At 33.9% G+C, this 27790-nt stretch overlaps 1 protein-coding gene across 1 annotated transcript; it reads left to right on the top strand.

Moving 5' to 3' along the window:
- On the top strand, positions 1-27790 carry LOC134855389 (uncharacterized). The gene is made up of 20 exons (XM_063871893.1): positions 1-136; positions 2123-2230; positions 2404-2436; positions 2512-2535; positions 4542-4718; positions 6965-7114; positions 7324-7428; positions 8319-8660; positions 11963-12136; positions 12366-12599; positions 13436-13580; positions 14078-14205; positions 16419-16742; positions 18416-18600; positions 19811-19958; positions 22955-23064; positions 23135-23333; positions 23638-23758; positions 25322-25405; positions 27487-27790. Exons 4-20 carry the CDS (start codon positions 2532-2534, stop codon positions 27653-27655), a joined length of 2799 nt encoding a protein of 932 aa, XP_063727963.1. The 5' UTR covers positions 1-136; positions 2123-2230; positions 2404-2436; positions 2512-2531; the 3' UTR covers positions 27656-27790.

Raw genomic sequence — 27790 nt, forward strand, 5'->3', positions numbered from 1 at the left:
AAATCCTTCCTCAGCCCCACGTGGATTTTCCTTGAATGGGTGACACCTGATGACTTCCTCGACCAACTCAGTGATGACTTCTATTCAGTTCGCCTTAATGGCCACGAGATACAGTCTATCAAGCCAAATTCCACAGGTAATAAGCATAAAAAACGAATAAACCACCATAATGAATTGCCTCCGGGCTCCAAATAATTTCACCTGGAGTAGATCTAAGACTTTCTCGAGCGGGGTGGCGAATTTTCAAAAGTTTTTGGAAACTTTTGTCGCCCTTTTTTAGGTTGATTAAATTAATTTCTCGAGCTCTCCCAAAGCACTAAAAAGACCTCTTCTGGCAAATTTTCTGCGCCGCAAGTTTTGACAAAAAATCGCGTTTTTTCGACCGCGTTTCGCCCTCAAAATTAGTGAACATTGGGGTTAAAGGAGACTTTAAAAAACTTTTATATTCCGTCAGCCAAAAGTGAAAATCATAAAATAGCACAAAGGGGGACCTTTCGGGTCGGCAGGGGTCAAATTCCCGAGGGAGGTCGGGGGCGGGAAAAAGAGACGTCCGCCTCCAAACCCAGCCCCCCACCCTTCAATCCGCTCCTGTATTTTACTTGCTTTCAAAAAAATTGCTAAAATTTTGTAAAATTATTTTACCCTCATGATTTTTTTATGTATTGATGTATATATGGATGTATCGTTTGGATCTAGAATTTTCTCGAGAAGTAGCGTCTGATTTCCAGTACAAATTGAAGAATTTGGCAACCTTTCTTTAGATCAACCAAATTTATATTTCTCGGGCTCTCCAAAAACTCTATAAGGTTATATATTGACTGATTGGATCAATTGAGCAATCTCTCCCCCCCCCCCTTCTCGCTTGGGTGGGGATAAAGCCCAATAGGTTCTTGAGACATGTTTATAAACACTTGAAAATAGTTTGGATGATATGAAATCATAAACAGATTCTCCAACGAATGAGGAAGGCCAAAATTTACAATATGAAAGCTCAAAAATTACAATCAAAGTGAAAAAGAATCAATAAATTTGAGGCAAATAAAGCTACTTTTTTCTGTACTCAGAGGATCAAAAGTGTTTTGCACACAATATTAAGGTGCTGCGGAGAGCAATGTTTAATATCCAGATCCAAGGCTAGAGCATCAACCCTGGTAATTTGCTTTCTGATGAGGCATTGGTCGCCCAAACAAAAGTTTAGAAAAAAATTATAGAATCGAATTTTTTAAAATAAAATTTGATTTTTTTTCTTTTTCGAAATTTTTGCTCGAGGGGGGGTTTGATTGCTCAATTGATCCGACTGATTTTTTCTGCGCCGCAGGCATGCTTTAGAAACAGTATGTCAAAAATGCCAAATCTGAGCACGTTTTGGATGGTTTTGCCCAACAATTGCTTATTATGTAATTATGAGTATGTATGAGTGTCTATGTCCCTCTCCACGACGTTTGCCTCCTCAAACCCCCCCCCCCAAAAAAAACTTGCTTCTTCCCCTTATATTTTATCCCACTTCCACCTAGGGATAAACATTGGGATCGGGTCAGACCGGGCAGAGCGGGGCGGGGCAGGGCATGGCAGGAAAGGGTAATAAGAACAGGCAAACGTTGGGGGGGGGGGGGGGGGGTGGGGTTGTGGTGAAATCAGTTTGGGTAGATATAGGTTTAGACAAAAGGTAGGCCGTACAGTTATATGGTTTTGGAAAGCTTCTGCTCGAGGCAAAATTATAGTGAATCGATTTTAAATGGCTCGAAAATCATTTTAAAATAGATAAAAACAATGGATATAAACGATTTTCTATCCATTCCGTTGTCTGAGCGTGATTTGGGAATTGATGATATTGACAAATTTTATAACTATAGTTGATTTGTTTCAACTCTTCTAAGATGCTGGTACATATATGCGGCCAGAGTTAAGAGAAAGGATGGACGCGCCCGATTTTTGAACAATTAGGCTCAATCAGCCTTTTTATCTGAAAATTGAATTCATTCACCTGGTTTTTAAAATATAGCTCTTTCAGCCCCCTGTTAATTAGAATAATATCGAGATTCACAATTCAGATCCGTTTGCTTTGATTCCGTCGACTCATTTATCTCCTTTCGCTTAAGCTTTTACTCTTTGTCGGTTTCAGCACTGAGTGCAACTATATTCGTGGACCTGTGCACTAATCAGAACGTGACTATTGTCCCAGTAAGACCGGGATTGAACCCCGGAATTGCAGATATCACTATTAGAAACTGTAAGTTATAAGCAAAGTTTTTAAAACAGAACAATTTCTAATTTTCTAATTTCAGCAAGAAAACTCAAGCAATCATTCGAAAAAAAAAACTGACTGGCTTCTTCTGGTTTCTTCTGAAAAAACTGGCAATTTATTCTGTAATTCATCGATGCACAATTTTTGTTATGTTACAGGGGAAAACGAGATCTCCATCAAGCGGGACTTGGGTATGAAAATTTCGATCGAGGAACAAAACTGAAAAAAAAAATTGAAAATTCAATTAGCTTTTCTTTTTATTTCAGAAAACTTCAGACATGTCATAATGGGTGAGTTTAAAATATCAGATTTGTTCTCATTAAAATTGTCTTGCGCAGCAATAGAAAATTTCAGATTTCAACTACTTCCAATTTGAGCTAAATTTTTGAGGAAATTTTTAGAAAATAAAAACTGCAGTACATTTTCTATCGATGATTCAAAAACACTTTTTTGCTCATTATATATTTACATTTATTTTCCGACTTTTGATACGAAAGTAACGGAATATTTGTGCTCGGGGTGGTTTTTTTTTATTCAGACAAATTTCGACTTTTTAACTAGCCATTTTCGACGGAATTTTTAAAATATCATTCGAAAGCTATTGTTGTCCTGAGCATAAATTTAAAAAGATATTCTACCTGTGATCATTTTTCGTAAAGTTATGAGGGTTTAAAGATTGCTATTTTGGCCATTTTGGGACAATTAACGCGCGTTATATTTCGCACTATTAACGCGTAAGCGGAGATTGAATCCGTCTTAGAAACCGTTCCAAATTTGTTGAAAGAAAGCTTATTTGCCATAATTGACTTGTTACAATGAGCGAAATCTAATCTTTATTACTTTATATGACGTGTGGGGTGATGATTTCAAAAAAAACCAAATTTTAGATTTTTTTTTTTCATTTTATATTTATTACATTTTTAGTTTTTTTAATGTTATTACTGCTCCATAAACCTTAAAAGGCAGTCGGAATATTCAGCGATTCGCCTTGATACGAGCAGTCTTGTTTGGCTAATTTGTGTTAAATTCCGGTGGTGTTTGGAAACAAATTGTAGCAAAATTTAATATCTACTTAACAATTGCCCCCTTTTGGTATCTACTTAAAAATTTCCACCCTCATTAATAAAAGCAGTAAATTAGCACTGATATTTCTATTGAGAATTAAAATTTTGCTGCATTCTGAATGGTCGAAAATGCGTTATTTTAATCTACTTTACACTTGCCCCCTTTTCTTAAGGGGGGGGGGGCAATTGTTAAGTAGATGCAAAATTTATTGTGTAGATAAATCGGAAACAAGACTGCTCGTATCAGGGTGAAACCCTGAATGTTCCGACTGCCTTTTAATGTCTATGGAGCAGTAATAACATGAAAAGTTTAAAAGTAAAAAAATAAGATTATAATAAAATAAATTAAAAAATAACACGCCATATAAAGTGCAAAAGGATATATTTCGCTCTTTTTAACAAATAAATCATGGCATATAAGCTTTTTTAACCAATTGGAACGATTTCTAGGACGGATTAAATTTCGCATTCGCGTGAATAGCGCGAAATATATCGCCCGTTAATTGTCCCTAATTGGCCAAAATGGCCATCCTTAAACCCTCATAACTTTGCGAAAAATGATTACAGGTAAAAAAATCTTTTCAAATTTAAGCTCAGGGCAACAATAGCTTTCGATTGATATCAAACTTCTGTCAAAAATGGCTAGTTAAAAAGTCGAAACTTGTCTGAAGAAAAAAAAAAACTCCACCCCGAGCACAAATGTTCCGTTACTTTTGTTACGAAAGTCGGAACAATAATATTTTTGATGCATAGTAGTTAATGAGTTTATGACCAACTTCAATGAAGCTTTTGAAAGCAGACAGAGCTCTGCCATTTGGACATGTATCGAAGAATAAGATAATGAAATACATTCCAACAACTGCAAACTGAAAAATAAAACATTTCTATATGTAGTTAAAACTGTCAAAAAAAAAAAAAAATTGGAAGAATGGAAACTCGTGAGCATTTTTAAGGTTGTGTAGATTATAAGCAAAAATGATTGCGCCATATTAAAGTTTTCTAATTTTAGCTACCTTTGGATCGTTTTTGATGGTTCGAAGCTGTCCGTGAATGATCTATACTTCTTCATTTTTGAATATAGCTGAACCAATGATGCTTAGTACTTTCCTCTGCAACGTACAGTCCGAAAACATTTACTTACAAGATACAAATATGAACCCACGCGAGCCTATTACTTAACATAACATCCATATTCTAATGAAAGTTTCTTAATACTCTCTACTTTTCTCCAGAGCAATGTGGCTTTTGCCCGACCAAACAGCTGGACAAACTGTGCCAGATGCCATTTGAACACAATGGGCAGAACTACAACTCCTGTGCTCCAATCTCAAATAAGGACTCCCTTCAGTGCAAAGACAGAAATGGGACCGTTTGGGACTGTTATTATGATGATGAAAACAATTTCTGCAGTAAGTTTGAGTCGAAACATGGCCAGGATGTTAATGGCCAGGATTTGTAGATAATTGATAAATTATTAATAAATCAACCACAGAAGACTTTGGCGTGATATTTAGGTCATAAATTGGGTCGCGCCGTACTTTTCTTAAGTCAAGGATCTGTACCCGGGGGCTTCATTTATTCTTCAAAGAGAAGAACCGTCCATTTGCCCAACTATTAATGGCAATTTGAGTGCCAAAATACTCGAATGGTTTAATTTCAGTTTTTCAGTTACAGATGCCAAATCAATTTGTAACAAAGCATGAAGTTTTGTTTGTTCTGTTCTTCGACGTAATGTGCTCGTGGACTTGTTATTTTCCAATTGTGATCCATTTTGGTTTGAAAAAAAAGCCTGGAAGAAAACAGGAATCTTTTAATGACCCGGGTTGACCATAAATGCTTATTCTACATTTTTCAAATATGAAAAAAATGTTTATTATACAATTTCGTAAAATTCCATAGATACAGAAAAAAGTTATCCAGAGTAACGGAAAAAATTCCTATTTTTGTGTATCCAGGACTGCTTTATGCAGACAGAAAATTAAAGTTTGCATGCAAAGTTTTTTTTTGGAAAATGTTGGTTAGAGTACAAAATTCGGTTTGCGGTTGAGAAAAAAAAATTTGGGGCATTTCCATTATTCCTTGCAAAGTTTTTTTGTTGTCGCCGTCAAAAAAATGTTAGACATACAAGGAACATAAGGAAATTGTATGATAACCAGTTTTTTCTAAAAAAAAACATAGTTTTTTTTTCATCACCAGACTGTTCAATTTGGTTCAAGTAGCCGGATAAAATTGTTTGAATCTTTTTTCAATGATTTTTTGAAATTATATGAAAACTGTATGATTATCATTTTTTCCATACGTTTGATAAATGGAATTGTATGATGAGCATTTTCGGTGTATGGGATTGTAAGATAAGCATTTTCGGTTTATGGAGGTCAACCCGGGTGATGACAATTAAAGAAAACATCTAAGCATGATAATTAGAGCATCGTTCGAAGTCAAATCCTGAAAATTTTGCCGGCGACGCCCAATTTAAGTTTAATTTAACTTCAGTTCTCCAGCCCACGCGTAAAAAACCACGCTAGAAAAAGCCCAAAACATTAACAATTCGGCTCTATTTTTGTTTCAAGTACCCTGTAGAAAACAAGCTAACCGAACTGAAAAATAGTTGGGGCATACAAAATCTAATACAATCCTTATATTATGTTTCGACTTTTTCATTATGCAGAGTTTAGACAAAGGTTTTTTAAACCATCTAAAAGATAGTGTTCTCTAGAGTTCAAATGAACGAAAATATTACAAATGTGTTTTTCAAATTTCACATTAGTTTGAAATTGGAATTACTGTGACGACTATAATTGAAGTTGGGACAGCTAACGCGCGTTATGATTCGTTGTAATATAGCGTCAGCGTCAAATTACAGCCTTTCAAATTAAATTGATGCTAGAAGTTTCCTCTCTTTAAAAGGTTACCACACCCAACATATATCATTTGTTACTTTGCATAATTTTTAAGGGATAAGACTAGGAATTAAACAATATACTAAATATTAAATAAACTCAAACTGTTCTCAATTGTTCCGAACATTTTATAGGATAGCATTTTTTCGAGCATTTTTTAAACAAAAAAGTTGTCGTTAATAAAGGGCAGTCAAAACTTTCAGTGGTTTGCTTGGATATACGAGCAGCCTAGTTGACATATGAGAAATGAAAGACAAGCATTTCTCACTGCTTGAAAGTGTATGAATACATTTTCGCATGAATAAGAAAACCGTTTTCACTTTTTTGCTATGTTTCCATAAAAACCATCAATAAAATATACCCATACGTTTAAAGACATTTCATTGAAAATTTGAATCAAAATTTTTATAAATGAAAATTAGCTAAGAATCATAAAGTAACTGACCTTCCTAAAATTGGCACTAAAAGTGAGCTGTAAATTTTTGCTGTAGTTTTTTTTTGTTAACGAAGTTCTATGAATGACAAGTTTCTGGAAAGTTTTGAAGATGCCGAAGTGTTGAAGAATATGACGTGAAAATATTTTCTTCTTTTAAATGGTAGAACTGCTCTAAATGTAATATTAGCTACAACACCATGTGGTAATTTATATTTCACCTTATTTTAATCATTCTGTATCTGTTTTTTTTTTGTTAGTTCTCCAAATTACAGCGTTTTTGACCACAAAATTTTTTTATTACTTGTTTCAAATTTTTCAGAACCTCCCTCACCGGATTTCGGCCCTATTTTCTTCCAAACTCTGGTGGCAGGCGAGTCTGCACGTCTGTTTTGGGACGCGTCATCCAGCTTGTACAACAATTTTGACGTCTTCATCAACGAGGATCACATCGCAGTTGTAGAGCAAACAGGTTGTTAATGACTTGCTTAAAATTGCTTAATTTTGGAAACTTGCCTAAATCGATTTTTAAAGGTTTTCTAAAATAAAAATAAATTTTCTAGTATTATTTTAGACAAAAGACAAATAGATGTAGATGATAAAAATAAATAAAAAAAAAATTAAAAAAAAATAACCTTATTGTAGTGAAATTTTCGGTTGATCAAGCAAAGCACCTTTTAGAGTACAATGCGACCAATTTGACAGCTGGCCTGGAGTACAAGGTGCAGGTTTACATGAACAGCTTCCACAGGAGATCTGGACCACAGACTCTGGTTTTCAATATGAGTAAGTTACAAGCCAACTTAGAGATATCTGATTTAAGCACAGCATTTATTCATCTTATTGCTTAGACAACTCATAGATAAAATAAGTTGTTTTTATATCACGTAGAACCAGGAGCGGATCTAGGATTTTCTCGAGTGGGGGGGGGATTTTCAAAAAGTTTTCGAAATTTTGTCTACTTTTTTTTAGGTCGACCAAATTGATTTTTCGACCCCTCCCAAAGCACTAAAAAATCCCTGCTTTAGTCTAATTTTCTGCGCCGCAAGCAAAACTTTTGAAAAAAAACAGGCCAAAAAATGCGTTTTTGCGCACTTTTTGGAAATTTATGACCAAAAAATCGCGTTTTTTTAGGCGCGCGCTCCCCCTCAAAACTAGTATATATTGGCGTCGAAGGCGCCTTTAGAACATTTTTGGGGTCAGTCACCAAAAATGGATGTTTCAAAATAGTACAAAGCTGGGACCCTTTGGGTCGGCAGGGGGTAGGATCCCTGAGAAAAAAGCGTCCGCCCCCTTTCCCCCCCCCTAAATCCGCGTATAATTATCATGTGACGAAAATAAGCATCGTATAAGAGCATGTATTTTTTCTTTTTAGGACCCCTTGATTTATATTCGGGTTTCAAGATATTTCAGAAAAAATGACTCAGTGTCAAGAAAAATTGATCTAAAATGTTTTTCTACTCAGATAAGGTTATAGAACAACGATAAATCTCAGGGAATAAGTTTTTCAATAAATCAATCTTTGAATGTTTCAGTTTTATTGAAACTACCATTTTTAGATTATCATGAAATTATTCTTTGAAACTATTTCTTGGCATAAATTTCAATCAATGAAAACTTGAGCATTTTAAAACTAATCTGATAATATTTGGTCTGATCACGTAATATTTTTCCAGCAAATTCTGACGAGAACTTGGCAGCTACCAACATCACGTCCTCTTCGGCTACGTTGATTTTCGACATCAAAGAACGCAACGATTTTGAAAACTCCTCCCAGACGTGTTCGATTAGTCATCTAGAACTGGATACGCGTATCGAAGATGCCGACTTTATTCGGATGTTTCTGACCCCAGCTGAAATAGAATCTGGGAAATCCACTAAAATAGTGGATAGTTCAAACAATATCAATGTGGGCCAGCTGAATTCTGGTTTCATCTTCTGTTTCGAAGTTTCTCCAATCAATACGTGTACTAATATGTCTATGGAGAACAGAACGCTTTTTAGCTGCGCTCCAATAGGTATTTATAAAAATTTTAATTCACTGACAGCTAAAAGCATTTCAATGTATTTAAATCGTTTACCAGCGTAGTGAAATCACACACCTCTAAAGCTCCTTCAATTTAGAGCTACCCCACACCGGAGTTTTATAGATAATAATCGATGATAATTGAAAAACGTTGTCTAAAATGTTGTCATTATAATCCATTATTGTGGCAAATTTAGATTACGTAATCGATTATGTAGTCATTAAAATCGATTTTTTTAATGGATTAAATCATAATCCATTTAAAATCCATTATAATTGATTATAACGGATTGTAATCTATACATTTTTTTGCAAAATCATTTGCAAAACTTGCAACATTTCTGCGTTACTCACGGCCGGCTTACTTGCAATCTAAACATACTCGAATTAACTACCCTCCACTTTGCCCTCATCCGTCCGCATTTGTCCAAACCTTCTCCCATATTAAACGGCGGGGTTTAAGCTAAAATGGGGGGGGGGGGGGGTAAATTCAGGAGGGGTAAACTGTGTGGAGGGGTTATTAAATTGGGGGGGGGGGGGGTTTGTAAATTATAAACCCTCCTCATCCAAAGTGCACCAACAGGGTAAACAGGGAGGGGGTAAACGGGGTATATAAGACAAAATTAATTGAAAAGTGAAATGTAATGTAACATTTTAAGAAACCTAATACGTAGCAACTGCACTAAACAGGAAATGCGATAAAAATTTTTACAAAATTGTAAATTCTATGACACTATCTTGAAAAAAATCCGTTAAAATGATTATAACCAAATATAAGGGATTATATTGGCAAAAAAAATATAAGACATTTATTCCATTTGTAATGAATTATAATCGATTGTAACCAATCATATTAATAAAAAAAATAATGGATTATAATCCATTTTTGATTGATTATAATCGATTATTTTTGTAATTTTATAGATACTGTCTATGAAATGACAATATAATCAATTATTATCCATGGAACTCCAGTGCGGGCCACTTCAGGGATTTTGCGGCAAATGAGGTGTTTTTTAACCTAAGCGATCCCATTTTTTGTTAATGTGACGGTATGAAATACCAATTGCAAGATTTTAGCTATTTTGATTATCCATTTGTTTTTGACCAATCAGCAACAAGCACTCTCATTTCATGTTGAAAGTAGTTTTGAAATTTGCAAAATTCGGCTAAAAATCGATAGTTTTTTTTAATATGAATCTGTATTTTTGGGAGTTTTTGGAAGCATAAAATTTTTCAAATAATTTCTTTAAATAAACATTTTGGGTTATTTTTGAAGACCACATCGCATAGCTTGAATACAAATTTGATCATTTTTACATAAATGTTTACGCGAAAATTGTAGTCTTGGAAATCATCAATTTGAGACTTTCAAAATAAGTTCGTTAACACATCAGTCTTCAGAATATTACCATATTTGTTTCGCAATATATTTCGAAGAAGAGGAAAAACGTAAAGCGACCTGATTGAAGAACCAAACAAATAGTGAAACTCAAATTAAACTAGCCAAATCCAATGACAGAACTAAGGATGGTTTTATCAACTGTACCGAATCCAAAGATAGTTGAACCCGAATCGAAACATAGCTAAACCCGAATCGAAACATAGTTAAACGTAGAATTATACCGTGTTGATCTCTGCACAGGAGAAATGTTAGTCATACATTTTCAAACTATGAAATTAGTTTGACTTGCTTTTTTTCACAAAAAAATGTTTTTTTTTCATCAACAAACAAATTATGGGCTAAATCTCCGGATGTTCGAAATTATTATTTTAAATTTAGTGCTATTAAAACTGATTTTGGAGACCAAAACTTAAAAAATTTGATGATTCAATTTTTTCCAAAAAAAATATTCAAATTGAAGAAAAACAATTTTTTTAATCATTTTTCGTTAAAAAATTTTCTGGGCACAAACAACTAAATTAAAATTTTGCTGCTCGCAAACTTGAAAATTTGTGTTAAAACATGTGTTTATAAATCAGATTGTATGTTTTGCGTGGAGACAAATTTCTTTTCTTTTTTTCCTTTTTTTTTCGTAAGATGATTTAAGATCTGTCAAAAAACAGGTCGCAGTTTACAAATCTCAAATTTTTGAAGATGTATGATTATCGATTTTTTTCATTTCATTTTGATAAATTGTATCCCATACAACACAAAATGAGTAAAAAAGTTATATTTTTACATTTTGCGCATCTTAGCAAGCTTGTTTTATATATACAGAATGAATTGTCAGAATTAAAACAAGTTTGGTGTAGAGGATGTACAGTTGGTCCGATGGTTTTTTAAAACCGCGCCTGACATGCCGGTTGGCAGTTTTTAAGGTGGTATTAAAACTTACAAGCTACAAGAAAAATGAAAATGCTCAAAAAAAACAATTTTTATACAGTTTTGTCCTGTAAAAAAAACATAACGTATTCGTGAAATATTAGGGCAAGCATAGCAAAAGTAAGCGTAAACAAGTCTACTCGTTGGCGTTAAATTCTCGAAATTAGACAACAAGTCAGAAATTTTAAACCGTTTTTTCTCGACGGACGCAAGAAAAAATATTTCGAATTTTTTAATGTGGTTTGCATCGCGACTGAAAGGTCGTTTATATGATATATCACTCAACCCAGTTCGATGATAATTGTGGTCCTCTTTTCCTGTTTTTGCATGGGAAGCAAAAAGAAAAAAAAATAAAACACCGCAATACGAAGTTCCTCGCCATTTTCAATAGTCGGAACAAGAATATAAATATTTTACAAGAAAGTTTGTTGAATCGAAGAAATTAATTCGATTTTACAACAAGGATAATCAAAGTGTTTGACACGGTTGCTTTTTATAGTTTCAGTTTTCAGTCCCTATACAATTATATTCGGCAGGAGTTTAACTAATGATTTAGAATTTTAAAAGATTTTTGATCAAAACGACCTTTTTGACAGTTTTTTTTTCAAAAACAAGTGTGCGGCACAGAAATAACTCTCAAAACACTGCCTATGGTTGTTAAATTGTAAGTTGTTGAATATAACGATGTTGAATTTTAGGGCATCAAAATCGTATCTAAACCACGGTAAAAAATGGCGAAGTTTGTCGCAAATTTAATGATATCAAATCACAGCCAGAATTAGCTATATTATTAAATAGTTGTAACACTGTTTGGAAGTTATTAACCCCCTATTGTACTAGTAAAGACTTGGCACCCAAACAATGAAATAAACCAACGATATACGAAATTGGTACTTAATAACGAATTTACTCCTTTTAGCAAAATAGGGTTTGTTAAAAAGATCCATTTTGAAAACTTTGTGCTTCAGTGCCGCAACCACTGAACGAATTGACCAGTAATTTGACATTTGTGGCCAACAATGAACAAACGACGGAAGGGAAAAGTGGAATTGGGATAAACGCTTCCTTGAGTCAACTAACAGCTGCGGAATTCATTCATATGATCGTTACGTGTACAGTTCCAAACGTAACTGTGATTGACGGTGAGTGTTTCCTTTAACTGCTAGTTTTAATTTAAAAAAATCATTCTGCGTGTATAAATGTTAGCTTTGAAATTTGCTTACGAAGTTAAAACTCTTACAAATGCTGAAATTTAGTTGTCTAGTCATGGTTCGAGGAAATTTTTGAAAATTCAGTCTAGCGTTTCTGATTTTCTTAAGTACTTATTGATTTTAATTAAGTACTTATTGAAGTAATAATTTCAAATTGCAGATGGCGGTTTTAAAATAATGATCAAGGAAGTTGAGAGCGTAGTGATGAACAAGACAGTCTCTGAGTGCAGAACTTCAAATTGTGCATTCAAATCGGAAGAATCAGACGCAATTTGGTTCACCTCCGAAGTGTTGCCTTCTGAAAATCAAGAATCTGGGCTCAGATGTGACGTGGAAATCTTTACACGCACTGATTTCTCTGAATCAGATCACACAGTAATATCTCACTTTGAAGGCAAGAAAACCCCGATATGTTTCAATTGCTGCACAATTTCTCAAGCTTTAATACATGATCGAGATTTCTTAAAATTACTTGGAGTACATCCGAAAAAAAACTACCTTCTGATATAACTTTCTCAATTAGGGTTAAGTTTATCAAACTTGTGTCAACCATGAAAACTACTTCGAAACTTCAAGTTAATGTAGTTTTTCCTTTGAAACGAAATTTTTTTTTATATCTGTTTGGTGGAAATGTTCTTAATTCCATTTGAGACCTTCTCAAGTTTTTTGAGTTATGAAAGAAAATTATCCGGACGAGCAAGTTAAGCCAACATACACTTTTGGCGTTTTTTTTGGGAGTTCATTAGACAAAAATTCTCTGAGAGCCCTTGTTGATCGTAATCGGTGCAAATTGTCCGAGGAAATACTCACCCATAAAAAATATTCCTCTAAAATAAGGATCACATTGAAACAAAAATTAGAAAAAAATTTCTTGATGTTATATTTAAAATGGTTATCAATGAAACATTTAATCCCCAGACAATTTTCACTCTTAACTAGATCATCTTGGCGTATAGACAGACAAAAACTGGCTCAAAACACACGGCGTTAATTATTAAATATCTTCCAGAACCACAAGAACAATTTTTGAATAGATTTTCCATTTTTTTGGTAGTCGTTCATTCATTGAGTTGAAGTATCAAAAAACGTTTTTTTTTTTAGAAATTTTCTTGCAAGAAAATTGTAAAACAGAGGGTTTTTTGAGCAAAATTTATAAGAAGTTGTAATATAGAGAATTTTGTAGGATGGTCTGCCTGGTATGGTCGCTGATTCCTATTTTCTTCATTTCAGCTCCTAACCCCGTGGAGATGTTGACCATCTATTCGGTGGAGGAAAATTCTCTGAGAATCAACTGGCTTCCTCCCGCAAATGGATTTTTTGACCACTTTTTCATCGAAATCGCTTCAAAGGGCGACCTGATATCTTCCCAAAAAATGTAAATATGGAAATTCGTGTCCTGTGACTTAAGTCTTATAATTGATCTCTGTAGATTGCAGCACTTGTCAATACCGAGTTTGTTAAAAACTGAGAAACAATTTTTAAAACTGAGCTCCCCGATTGCTCATAGGGCTGTGATTTGGAAAAAAAAGAGCTTTCGTTCAAAAAAAATCATTTTGCATCTGGGGAATTATATCATAGGAGCTGAATATCGTTAGACAGGCGTCACAACTTCTGATAGCCCTTTTCCATTTCATAGAAACCAATAAAATATCTCTCGAAAGTGCAAATGTTTAAACCTAATTACCTAATTCAAACGAAATATATCATAGGCAATTTTAAACTATTTGAAAATCTGAAAGTTTGAAAATGTCTTACATATTCTCAGAGAGTGTACAAAATAGGCAGAAATAATCTAAATAAAAACAAGAGAAGAAGATCCTGAAAATTGTTTTGCCAAAACTTTGTTCACTTTCACTTGTTTGTACTTCGTAGTGATGGCTACTTGCGCTACGTTGCTTCTGACCTTGTTCCCGGCACTGAGTACACTATTTCTGTCTTCGCCGTCTCAGACCCTCAAGGTCAAGTGAGGTCAAAAGATGCTTCAATTACACAAGACTCAGGTAAGTGAAGTTGAGACGAAAAAACAGATTGTTATCTTATATAAAGCATCATGTTTACAATCAATTATATATCCTTAAAACTTTATAATCGATTATAATCGATTATAAAAATTGATTATTATACTCGATTATTAAACTGTGAATTGGTATGCGGTTATGAAATAGTTCAAATTGACCGTTCGGCAACTATCAAATCTAAAGAATAATTCGTAAAAATCAGAGCTGAATCTAAAAATGTTGCTAGCAGAATCGACTCAGCTTGAGGTTTGATATGGATGGAATAAAAACAATTTCATCTCGAGTTTTTTTGAGCACTTTTTTTCGAGTTTTTTGAGTCAGTCTTAATTTCAGAAAAAATTGGTCTCCGTTTTTTTGTAGCTGTTTGATATGTTTATCTATCTTTTATCTATATTTATATAAATATAAATACTAACGATTTACGACAATTGGCCTTCAATTGGGTTGTTTTAAAGTATAAAGCGTAAAAATTGCCAAAAACGTAATTGACTTCTAGTTTCAAAAGAAAATTTACTTTCAGACTCGTCAGCAATTAAAACAAAAGCTGCAAGTTGGTTAGTTTTGTTCAAAAGTGATAGAATTGAAACTGAAAGAATATCAAGGACTTTTTTTGGTGAAATTTGAAAAACTTATAAAAAACTCTGAATTTCAGAGTCGCGCCGCGGGTTAGTCGTAATGTCAATCTTTTCTTAAGTCGCGCCACTGAAGTTTTTGCTTAAGTCAGGCCGGTAAAGTTTTTTTTGATCAAGAGAACACTGGCCGCGCGGCTTGAGACAGGATGTTAGCGACGCGACTTAAAAAATGAATTACGCACCGCAATTGAAAAAAAGAGCCAGTGGCGCTAATTCGGAAAAGAATTTAGCGGCGTGATTTAGACGCTAAAAACATTTAGCGGCGCGAGCTTTGAACACTTTTTGGCAGGACTTGAGAAAAGACTGACAGTGCGGTTTAAGAAAAGACTTACAGCTAGGCTTAAGAAAAGACTGACGGCAGGACCTAAGAAAAGAACTTATCGATGCGCCTTAAGAAAGACTGTCAGTAGAACTTAAGAGAAGACTGACGGCGATCATTAAAAAAGACAAGAACGCGACTTAAGAAAAAGATTTAGCGGTTGTGGTTTGGAAAAAGACTTAATTGGTGGTACTTAACGAAAAACTGACGGCGCGAGTAAGGAAAAGATTGAAGATGCGACTTAAAAAAAAGACAGACGTCGCGTGTTAAGAGAAGACTGACGGTGCGACTCAAGAGAAGACTGTCGGCAGCACTTAAAAAAGACTGACAGCGAGCATTAAGAAAAAGCAGACGGCGCGACTTAAGAAAAGAAAATTAAGCGGCGTGACTTAGAAAAGAGTTTTTAGCGGCGGGATTTAAGAAATGACTTTCGGTGACGCGATTGAAAAAAAAAGAACACTTTAGCGATGTTTCTTAAGAGATGACTAACGATGCGACTTAGAAAAAATTTTACCGAAGCAAATTAAAAAGTACGGGCGGCCCGACTTTAGAAAAAACTTCAGCGGCGCGACTTAAAGAAAACTGACAGCAGGACTTTAGAAAAGACTTCAGCGGCGCGACTTAAAGAAAAACTGACAGCACCGTTTATGAAAAGATTTTAGCGGCGCAACTTAACAAAATACCGCTAGCGCGCCTCAAAAAAAACTTTTCTTCTCAGTTGCTCCGGTCCAGAATTGGCAAACTTCAGTCGCACCAGTCGCGATGGTTCTATGAGCCACGCCGCTCGCTGTGGTGTTTTTAAGTCGCGGTGGTCTCGAATTGGTAACTTTTGGTCGCGCCGATCTGGAATTGCCAAAACTGGGTCACATTTTTCATAAGTCGCGGATCTGTACCCGGAGGATTCAAAGGGAAGAACCGTTCATTTTTCCATTTAGTAATTGCAATTTGAGTGCCAAAAGCTTCAAATGGTTTAATTTCAGTTACAGATGCCAAATCAATTTGTAACAAGCCATGAACTTTTGTTTGTTCTTTTCTTCGACGTAATCTGCACCTACACTTGTTTTTTCTAATTGTAACCCATTCTGGTGTGGAAAAAAATAGGCCTGGAAAAAAAACATGAATCCCTTAATCAATATTAATTTTCCAACATGAATTTTATTTTTCCAACCGGTTTCCATTTTAACCGGTTTCCATTTTTCCAACCGGTTTCCATTCCAATACTTTAATGAGTGTTTGTTTCACAGCCCCTGCTGCACCGCAAAACCTGATAATTGATCATCTCTCAGATCTACAATCCATTGATGTCAATTTTGATTATTCTGAAAGTGCAGAAATCAAAGGATTTCAAATTCAAGTTCACGAGCTAGACGAGGAGGGCGATCCAAATTATTCTTCTGAGAATATTCTAGAAGACAGTTCTATATCCTTACCTATACATTTGAATCCAGATGTGCAGACATATCGACTGAAACTTGCTAAATTTGCATCAGCATACAAAATTATTGTCAGGAGTGAGAGCATAAACGGGCAAATTAGTATACGTTTTGCCAGCCAGAATATCATAACAGGTTGGTTATTTCAATCAACTTTTTTTAAATCGCCTCCTCGAAAAAATCTTAGATTCGCCCCTGATTTCAATGTTAACTGTTCTTAATGTTTCTCAAACGGTAATTGAACACTGTAATTACAAAAATTAGAATTTATTTCAAACTCAGAGGAAATATATAAATGATTGAGCCAATTGCAAAACTTTTATTTTAGTTTAGAAGAAATGAGAAGACTTTATTTTTAAATGTCACAGAAAAAAAATTGGAAGCAATTATATTGCGTGCGCTGTTTTTAAGCCACGTTTTCTTACCTAAAAAAAATATAAGGAATCAAGTACAGGGGCGGATCTAAGATTTTCTAGAGGGGGGGGGGAGCTTCAAACAATTTCGAAAAGTTTTTTTTAGGACGACCAATTGATTTTCTGAGCTTTCTTAAATCACTATAAAGACCCCATTTTTACCAAGATTTCTGCGCCGCAGGCAAGTTTTGAAAAACCGGCCAAAAAGGCGTTTTTAGGCATTTTTCGAATGTTTTGACCCTAAAAATCGCGTTTTCTCGGCGCGCGGTCCCTCTTCAAAATTAGTACATTTTGCGCCAAAGGCGCCTTTAGAAAAATTTTAAGTTCATTGAGACAAAAATGGATATCTCAAACTAGTACAAAGGGGGACCCTTTGGATCGGCAAGGGGTCAAATCCCTGCGGTGGGGGAGCGTCCGCCCACTCCCCCCTAAATCCGCTGGTGATCAAGTGTCATATATCATTATGAATCCGTATTAGCCGCAACTTGGATTCCAAAAAAAAACAATTGAAAAACTCGTCTCAGTTTTTGGAAATTGGATTGATATTTTTGAATCAAATATAGTAACAAAAACTAAGAGCTCCAGTTATCAAAAATTGTTCGATAGAAAAATTTGATGACACTACGTTTAATATATGCTAGATAAATTGCAGATAAATTGTTTTTCAAAATTTCTTGTTTTTCAACCTTGTGTTTTTTCCGATTAATTTTTGCGATGATAACTGTGTTAGTTTTTTTGGGCTGCTTATACAGCAACCGGATAGACAGGTTAAATTTGGGATTTATCACAATATAAGCTCTAAAAATATAAAACTTTCGCTTGCCCACTTTATTAATCATAATCTGCAACCAAACTATTGTCAACTAGGATTGAGTAAGAAATGTGGGCAATCATTTTTAGTCGTGATTCAAGCTGAAAAAAAATTTCAAATGTTTTACTCAGCGCTGCAGCTTAGTTTCCATAGTTGTAGATGGGATATTCTCTACTAAGATTACACCAGTCAGCTAATCTTCACGTAAAGTGTAATATTAGGGCTGACTTATTCCGTCAAAATTAATCAAAACTTTTTCCTATACCATCTTTTTCAAAAAAAAAATAGATAAATTCATTGGTACTTCAACTGGGTCAATTGTTTTTCAGATTTCAATTTAAGAAAAATGCTTTAATATGTAGAGGATTCCAATGTGGGTTTCTTTCTAGTTTAAAGCTTAAAATAGTTTCTTTGTTTATTATTCTTGGGTTTAGGAGCTTAAGTTCATATCCTGTGAATAGAAACTATGGCAAAAAAGGCAAAACTTCATTTTATATTTTTCAATAACACTATCACGCCTTGATATTTGTTTATTTTAAAAAATATTTTATGACGGAACTATTCAGTTCTAATTAGTTTTTCAGGACTCCCGCAAAGAGAGATCGCGTTAACAGAGTTGTCAAGGAGCGAGGATAGTTTATGTTTTCTGTGGGAAACAGTCAATGGGACAAACAGAGGAATTGTGAACAAACTGCGCACTGTTTTGGTCCAAGATAACAGCTTCCTTCGACAAAGCGAGTCTTCAAGCGTGTCTATTGAATCGACAGAGGTGTGTGAAAAATCATGACCTGAGTCGAGGTTTGCGTTTTTTTTAATCAAAACCGAGCAACCCCTGAAGCTGAACACAAAATCGAAACTTAAAGTCGAGCACAAAAAATTGAAACATAAAGTCAAACACAAAGTCAAAATAAAAATTCGAAAACAAATTCGACTCAATAAAATGTACAAAATTTGAAAAAGTTATTTACATTTTCCAATTTTTTTGATGTTTTACCTGAACTTCGGCTCAACGATTTGTCTTTCTTCCAGAGAGCTGCCTTTAGCAGCAGTCACATGAGGAGAAATTTTCACCGCAGCGCAAACCATAAGTTTCATGGGTTTCCTTCAAAAAATTGAGATGTAATGTTCTGTTTATAGAAAACCTAGCTTTAATTTTTATTTGAAATATTATAATTAAAAAACAAAATATTTCAACAATATTATTTGTTTTTTTTTTAAATCTTTTGATCGTAAATTTAAAAGGAAAAAACTTTATTGTGCGATCTAATCAAAGAATTTTTTTTTTCGTTTTTTTGGGGCACATTCACATTTCAGCACTTATTATGCTTTTGATCTGGTGATTGATTATTTCAAAATTTTTAAGTTTATTATGCTTTAATTACCTAATTGAACGTGGTAAAAACATGTATCAGTTGGGTCGAACTCAATTTTCGAAATTTTCTTCGTTCAATTTTGGTCAAACAAATGTTCCTCGGTCGAAATTTAAAAAAAACCATCGGTCTGTCCCGGTAAAAATGTTTTCCTGGGTCGAAAACGGTCAAAGTGTTTTTCCCCGCTCGAAACCTTTCTCTTTGGTCGAACGTAGTCAAAACATGGATGATTTGATTCAAATCAGACTGGTTTTTAGTCGAGTCCGTCAACACAGAAATGTTAAAAAACATCGGCTAGGGAAAGTTTCGGGAAATTTAATTGTTTTTATGCAAATATGATGTTCTAGAATAGTTCACTTAAACACACTATTATATTTTTCATCTATTTTGTAGATTTTTACTAACTGTTTTTACTTTTATCTCCGTTAAGACCTACAATCGGTGTTAGTTCCTCTCTGTCTATTTTTTGACAATGACTGTTATAACACCCAAACTGTATCTTTGATCGATGTCTCATATCAATCAATGATAATGCTTTTGTTGATCGATTCATTATTAATTTTTTTGATCGGTGCATTTTTTAATGTTTTTGACACTGCGATGTTTCAGCACGGATTTGGTCTGAAGTGCATCCAATATGTAAGAAATTACACTCAAGACAGACTAACTGTGCAACTGCACTTTTGGAGGGAGCATACAGCAACTAGCTTGAAAACAACTGCCTCAATCAACCAGTTCAGCATCGCTCCTCAAGAAGGTATCTTTGAATACTTTCGAGATTTTTACGTAGGAGAGAGTTGTACACATACAATAAGTTAATGAAACTGCTTATGAACAGAAATACTCGCCAAGGATCACGCAAAAAGCTATAAAAGCTTGTCGATTACTTCTAACGGTTGCAGATTGATTTACATAAAATTATCGCAGTTCTAAGTTGATAAAAATATCTGATTCTTCGTTTTTTGATATAAAATAGTGTGCCCTTTGTCCCCTGACTTTTCTCTGACTGTTTTAGATTTTATCGGCTTTTTTGAGTATTTGGCATATAGTTGATGTTTTTTCAGCTTTTTCTGTTTATCTAGTCCGTTTTTCTCCTCATCTGGCGATTACTTTTAACTGTTACATTTTTTGTCGAATTTTGATAGCATTGTTGTTCTTCTTGATGAAATTTGATTCGATTTTTTGGCTTTGTTTTATGTCAAATGGAATACTATGTTGTGCTCTTTTATAAAAAAAAAACGGTGCAATCTTATCTACCACATGTCAAAGTTTTCTGAACTTGAAGTGAACTCTTTTTAGTTATCAACGCTCAAAAAACTAAGGGAATTCGGCGTCTCGGGTGTTATTGCTTAAAACCCAATTTGATAAATTTAAAAAATTGTTGGAGGTGTTTTGAACTCCATCAAATATATTGACTCCTGGGATCCAGAAGGCAAACCATAAATGAAGCTGCTTGAAGGTGAGGCAGACGCATAACATTACACATAAATTATATTAAAAGAAACTTAATTTTGCTAGTCAAGATAGAGGCGGTGGAAAATTTGAAGAACATATTTGCAATATTTGAACTATTTACAACATTTGAGACTGGTTCAAGCGCACTAAACAAAACCAATACGAGCAGCCTTTTTAGCCTAGCGAAGAAATCTTTTCGAAATAAATAGCAATTAGCTTGAAGCTAATCAGTCTGCATTATAGATGTGTTTTGGTTTTTTTATGTACTTAAACATGATTATGTACCTAATATATGAAAGACAACTATAATACAGGTTGATTAGCACTCAGCTGATTGCACTTTTTTTCGAAAAAAAGTTGCAATGTCTGTTTAAAGCCTTGATTGTTTATAATTGTTTTAAATAAAATCTTTGTTAAACATCAGTGTTCCGACTCAGGGGCGGATCTAGGATTTTCTCGAGGGGGGGGGGGGCGAATTTTCCAAAATTTTGACGACCTTTTTTTTTTTTAGGTCGACCAAATTGATTTTTCGATTTTTCGAGCTCTCCCAAAGCACTGTTTTGCCCCTATTTTGGTAAAGTTTTCTGCGTCGCAGGCAAATTTTTGAAAAAACTGTCATTTTTTTCGTTTTTGGGAACTTTTTGAAAAATTTTGACAAAAAAATAGCGTTTTTTTGGCGCGCGCTCCCCCTCAAAGTTAGTATATATTGGCGCCAACGGCGCCTTTAGAAAAATTTTAGGGTCAGTCGGCCAAAAAGGGATTTCTGAAAAAGTATCAAAGGGGGGACCCTTTGGGTCGGCAGGGGGTCGAATCCCTGAGGGGGGGAGGCGTCCGCCCCCCCCCCCTAAATCCGCCCCTGTTCCGACTTCAGAAGAATTTGTACACGGAGAATAAAATGACGAAAAATTTCTTGGAGTGCTTTTTTTCTCCACGCAATTTTCTAGCTAGAAATTTTTGACCGACTTTTTTATATCATCCAAAAAGTAATGTTGTTATGAGTCGAAGATGAAAAAGATATTTCACCTGTGATAAAGCTATGCTGGTCTAGTGATTGCCAGTTTGAGATAATTAACCCGGGATATTACAGGCAACATTAACGAGTAGTTGAAGTATTGATCCATCTTAAAACTAGTTTCAAACTGAATTGAGGCCTGCAACTTGGCCAATTTATGATATTTTTGCTATCTGCGAAATAATTTATATCATTCTTTATATAGTGTGCGGGGGTATGATTTTTATGAAAAAAACTCGAAAAAAAATAAAAACATAAAAAAGCTCACCATTTTTCAGAATACAAAACTCCATAGAACTTTGCCCTGATTCGAGAAGTCGCGAGACATGGGTCTTTCACACTCATTTTTGAACTAATAGAAGTGTCAAAAAAGTCTTTAGACTTTCAAAAAATGGTCGAAGAACGTCTGTTTTCCCAGAATAAAGAAAATAATTGCAAGAAACCTGCATAAAAATTCGGGGACAAAAAAGTTGCCAATTGAACTGGACCAAAACTGTTGTGGGAAGGTTTACAAAATGGAAAGTTTCTCTTGTTTATCGGATTTTTTTCGTTTGTCAAATGTTTACCTAAAGATAGAAAAAGAATTGTTAAAAAATTCGAAGCTTCGCGATGAAACAAACTGCTGTTTGATTTATTTTGCAATTTCGGTTGAACTGAATGCTCTTATTGGTTTGATACTTTGAATTAATTCATCTCGCTATAGAGCGGAGACTTGAAGGTTTCGACTGAACATTAATGTCCTGATGAATGTCTTTTCGACAAAAAATTATGATAAGCTTAGAATTTGATAAAAATGAGTATTTTCTCGTTATTTTACCCCTAGTTAATTTAGACAAAGTAGATCTACTCGATTGACCTAAAAGATCTAGAAAGAATTTTAAAAATTTGTTACTTTTTGAATATCCACTCTTATTCGTCTCTCAAGAAAAACATAGACCCGCCCCTAGCTTCCTAGAAAACCCAAAAACAAAACACACTTATTAAATATCCCAAGTGTCTTTTATAATAGAAGTTTGAAGTACAAGGGTTTGAGTTCATTTTGTGATTAAAAGAGGCATCTCCAGTTCTCAAAACTTTTCAATCCTAAAATGTTCTTCGAAATCAAGTGTTGAGGTTTTTGTGAAATTCCTTTGATTTTAATAATGTTTTTTTTTCATAATAAACCATTTTTCTTGGATTAAATTTCTAAGGAGAAATAAAATTTTTAGGAATTTTTATGTATCCTATTTATTAATTGTCTCGACACAGTTTGTGAATATTTTTGTTCACCTAGGTTTTTTTTTCAGAAATCAACTTCAACCTTGACATCAAAATGAACTGTCAAACAAACAGCTGCATTCTCACTATCATGGCAGAGCCTTTTCAGCAATTGAAAAAACTCGACTTCAAATGCAAGGTTTGTTGCTAGGGGTTAGAATACAAAAACCTATGTATAAATGAAAAAGTTTTCATAATATTTTAACCAGATTTTCGAGAGTGAAGTTTTGGATGGCAAAAATTTGGTTCAACAAATTGAACTAGAGGGGTCAAACTGTGAGACGGAGCTCGATTCGTGCACTTACACTCTGTCGGATTTGACGCCAGATACGCACTATAATTTCGAAATGAAACCATCTCTTTTCGGAAAAGAAATGCCTCATATATTCAACGAGCAATTTCACACAAGTAAGCAACTAACTTTTACCATTACTGATTATACGAATGAGCAATAAATGATATAGATTTGCACCAAATTCGAGCTTAAAAAATTAGCCGGCTTACCAGCTAAAAAACATCTAATACTCCTGGAAAGAAAACACAATTAATGAAAGAGTGTTTGAGTTTCATTTTCTAGCAAAGTCATTGCAAAAGTTAAAACTATTCAGCGCGGGTTTTTTTCACCAACTTCATTTTACCTCAATTTCACTTTTCTTCCAGAAGTTTTGTTTCTTTTTCTTCTAATCGCGATAAAACATATTTTGATTTTCAGAAAAGGCAGACGAAGGAAACGTTCTGGTCATCATAATCATCGTCGTTGCATCAATCACACTCCTCATTCTAGTAGTTGTAGCAACTGCTTACCTGTTGCATTATATGCGATCCAATAAAAAGTAAACATTTTTTTGCACTTTTCGTTCTAATGTTCTTAAATCTTTTAAAATCACTCAAGAGTTCAAATATGCGAGAAATTATTCAATGATATTTTAGCTCGATTAAAATGCTGCTCAGTGATGAAAAATTTTGTTCTCATTCTGCAAACTTTTTGTTTCTTCACCATCTTTGGGAAGAAACAAATTATTTCAAGATTAATTGTAAAAAACGAAGTGACTTTCACTTGATTAGATTTTGATGGCTTTTTGTCAGGAAAGTGCTCTCAAAATGCTCTAGTAACTACAGAACTCTGGTCATACATGTTAGTACATTTATAAATGCACAGGAATATTTATGCTGCCGTTTTTTGAGTTCAATTCAATTTCGTCTAATAAAATAGCGCAACAAAGATAAGAGAATTCGGTTTCGAAAGTGGATTTTAGTTTTTAGATTTTTTAGTGGAAAAAAAGATACCCTTTGATACAGTTTTCATAAAATTGGCTAATTTTATCAATTTTTATCAATTATAAATTAAATGAAAATCAAACAGTCCTACGCTGATTTGTTTGTTTTCATGAAATTCGGAAATTTAATTTTCAATATTCAAAATTGGTATGAAAATGTTGTACACTTTTTTCTGCTTCTAAAATTGCAACCTTCTCAATCATTCAAAAAAACTTTAACAAGCCAAACAAACGTGTTCATTTAGTTTTTGCGGACTTTTGTTTTGTTTTTATTTTATATGAAAACTGCAAATTTGATAGAAGTTGTTTTTTTTTGTCGGTCCGACTTTCAGTTTTTGGTTTAATTCAACTCGTTGGACTCATGGAAGGTCAATAACATTCTCAAGTATCACAATTGTAATAAGCGGGAAGATTGGAGCCCATTTTTTTCAAATAAATTAGTCCATATAATTTTTCGAAATTGGTTTAACGTTTTCGAAATTTCAATCGAAGGAAATTTTGATTTTCAAGTTTTTGTTCCGACCATTGAAATTAGGAAGGAACTTTGGATACGGGCCTCTTTTTCATTTTTTTTTGTTTTCCACGCAAAATCAGCTACCACAATTAATCATCGGACAAAATTTTCACGGTGTAGAGAAAAACCGGAAAGAAAATTTTGATTTTTAGTCTAATTTTGAGCTAATTAGTAAGATAGTTAATAATTGCAAAAGCTTATTTAAGATTAATTTAAGCTGTGAAAACTTAGGAGTCAAAAACTTGAAAACTCAAAAAAAAATTGAAAAAAAAAACTCAAAAAAAAATTCGAAAAAATCTAGTCGTTTTCTAGTCATTTTTCTTCAAAAACTGTTTTCCAATTCATTTATTTTACTATGACTCTCAAATATGCCTAAGTTTTATTATTTCCTGGAGATTTTTTCATCACAACATGCAGAAAAAGACGACACTAATTTAGGAAAACTTTTATATATTTTTTTAAGACTGTGTTCGGAACATTATGTGCTATTTGCCCAGTAACCGGCTATCCTTGTTTTTAGATGTCTTTGATTGTCGTTTTTCATTCAAAGATTCATTCTTGAAAGCAGAAAAAAATATTTAAAAATTAAAGCTTCTTTTTTTCAGACCCAGAGATGAAGCAAAAACTGACCAACCAACACATTCAACTTACGACAATATATACTTTGACAATCAACCCAATTTGTATGAGTGAGTACCTTTCATATTTGACTCGAATTTTTCAATTTGTTGAATTTTGTCCATTCTGGTTATCATCAAATTTTTTTTTATTTCAAGTATTTACATATATTCTCAAGCAGCCTAAGGGAGCGTGATCGTGCTTCCTGTAGGAATCCTTTATTTTTAAGTAAAAATTTGACATTATGGGTCCTCAAACTTCACAAGAGCTCGGCGATTGGGTTTTAACAGATAAAAGGTCTCAGACTTCGTAAAAATGACTCTTTTTAAAGCCTGCTTTTAAACGTTTGCTTTTAAGATCCATTTGATTTTACATTAGTTGCTAATTTTTATCTTTCGAAAAAATATACGCTTTTTGGTGGTTAGAATGAAGTAATGAAAAAATAAAGGAGTCAATTTTGGAAGCGCTGCTCAACTATTGGTATTAGCAAGTTAGTTCCTTTAATCATGCACGGGTAATTAATGAAAATTATCGTGAAAGTGCTTTTCACAGAGTGCGGGTGCCCAACCCGCACTGAAGTTTCTCGGATAAAAATACATTATATTGAAAAAATATTGCGGAAAATGTTACCATTATAATTGATTATGTGTAACCAATTTAAGCAACATTTTCTGTTATAATCGAAAGAAAATAGATTATTTGCATCAAGAATACATTGCCTTGTAATTCCGCTAAAATAAATTTTTATCTCCACATAATCTCAATAATCGCAGCAAAAACCATTGCTATCGCCATAAAATTGCAGTAAAATCTAAGACCCAAAACATCAATTATGTTGTCAAAAAAATGGATTTTAATGTCTGAAAAACTGACTTTTTCTCTTCTTTTCTCATTTTTAGAACTAAATTCGATTATTTTTGCAAAATATTGCAAATTTTGCGGGAATGCTTCAACGTCATCCCTTCGACCCCTCAAGCTTTTTACCTCCCCCCTCACTGAAGGGGTAGGGTAAACTGGGGGGGGGGGGGTATGTAAACTGGGGAGGGGGAGCATAACCGGGGGGATGGGGTGGGGTTGTAAATTGCTAAACTGGGGGGAGGGTAAATAGTAGGAGGGGCGTAAACTGGGGGGGGGGATGAGGTAATAAACTGGTGGGGAGGGGAGTTTGTGGTAAAAAAAACAGTAAAATGAAGTGTTAAACTGCGATGAACTTAAAAACAGAGACCAAAAAGTATTGAAATTTTGTTCTGAAATGTAACATTTTATGAAACGTAATACGTAGCAACTGCGCTAAACAGGAAATAAGATAACTTTAAATAAATTGTAAATTTCATGAAAAAGCCCTCGAAAAAACCATTATAATCGATTAAAATCGATTATAATGGACTATATTGGCAAAAGAATATTAGGATTATAACCCATTTTTAATGGATTATAATCGATTATTTTGTCATTTTATTGCGGACCATATTATGACAATATAATCGATTATGGTCCATGGGCGCTCGGTGCGGGAATCTATTATAATCTATTATAATTCCAATATAGTCGACATAAAATTAAAGTTTTTTTAAGGGATTTTTTTCTCCATATAATCGATTATTTCACTCTGCGACCACAAAATCACCAGATAATTGATTATTAAAAGAACAATTTTTTATTCGACCACAAAATTGCCAGATAATAGATAATAATCGGAGAAACTTCTGGACAAACTTTTTTGATGAAAACAATTAATTTTTAGCTGCAAAAAATACCCCGAAATTGCCATTGTCGAAAAAAAACTGCACAAGAAAACTCCGTATAATGAATAGAAATTATCAAATAAGAAATGAAAACTGTTCAAAAGAGTTGAATTATGATTAAAGAGACTAGAAAATAGAAGAAAATGGCCGTGTAGGTAAATATTCGATTGACAGTTTGTGGGAAGAAATATTCAGGCTCCACAATTCAACAAAACCTCTCGCATTTTAATCTTGAACAGAATGTTGGTCAGATTTGTTGATAAAATGAAAACAGAGATGAGCTCCAAATCTCAATTCAAAGAATAATTGTAGATCTCTTCTGTTGAAAAAACATGTAGTTTTCGTTTTTTTTTCAAATAAATTTTCATACCACTAGCAATTTTTTCTAGTTTGTTTTTATATTGAAGGGAACCAACAGCAAACTATGATGAAGCAGTGTGCCTTGAGACTTCCTTCAATAACAGACAAGAAGAAGGCGAAGAAAAGGAAGGAAAAAACGGCGAAGAAAAAGAAGGAAACGAGGAAGAAAGCGTTGAAGGAGAAAAAGAAGAAGAAAAAGAAGTAAAAGAAGATTAGCAACGTAGAGATGAGAAAAAAGATGAAATACAAAAATCAAAATTTTGAATTGAAAAGTCACCGACTATACATCAACAGATTTAACTCAAATACATTCAACTTGATAATTTCTTAACACTATGTATTATTAACAAC

The sequence above is a fragment of the Symsagittifera roscoffensis genome, chromosome 10 (assembly GCF_963678635.1).
Source record: "Symsagittifera roscoffensis chromosome 10, txSymRosc1.1, whole genome shotgun sequence".
Taxonomy (NCBI): Eukaryota; Metazoa; Xenacoelomorpha; order Acoela; family Convolutidae; genus Symsagittifera; species Symsagittifera roscoffensis.

Coding starts and splice junctions, on each gene's coding strand:
- LOC134855389 (XM_063871893.1), top strand. Junction 14,206..16,418: donor TTCAATTACACAAGACTCAG/GTAAGTGAAGTT, acceptor TTTGTTTCACAG/CCCCTGCTGCACCGCAAAAC. Junction 25,406..27,486: donor AATCAACCCAATTTGTATGA/GTGAGTACCTTT, acceptor TTTATATTGAAG/GGAACCAACAGCAAACTATG.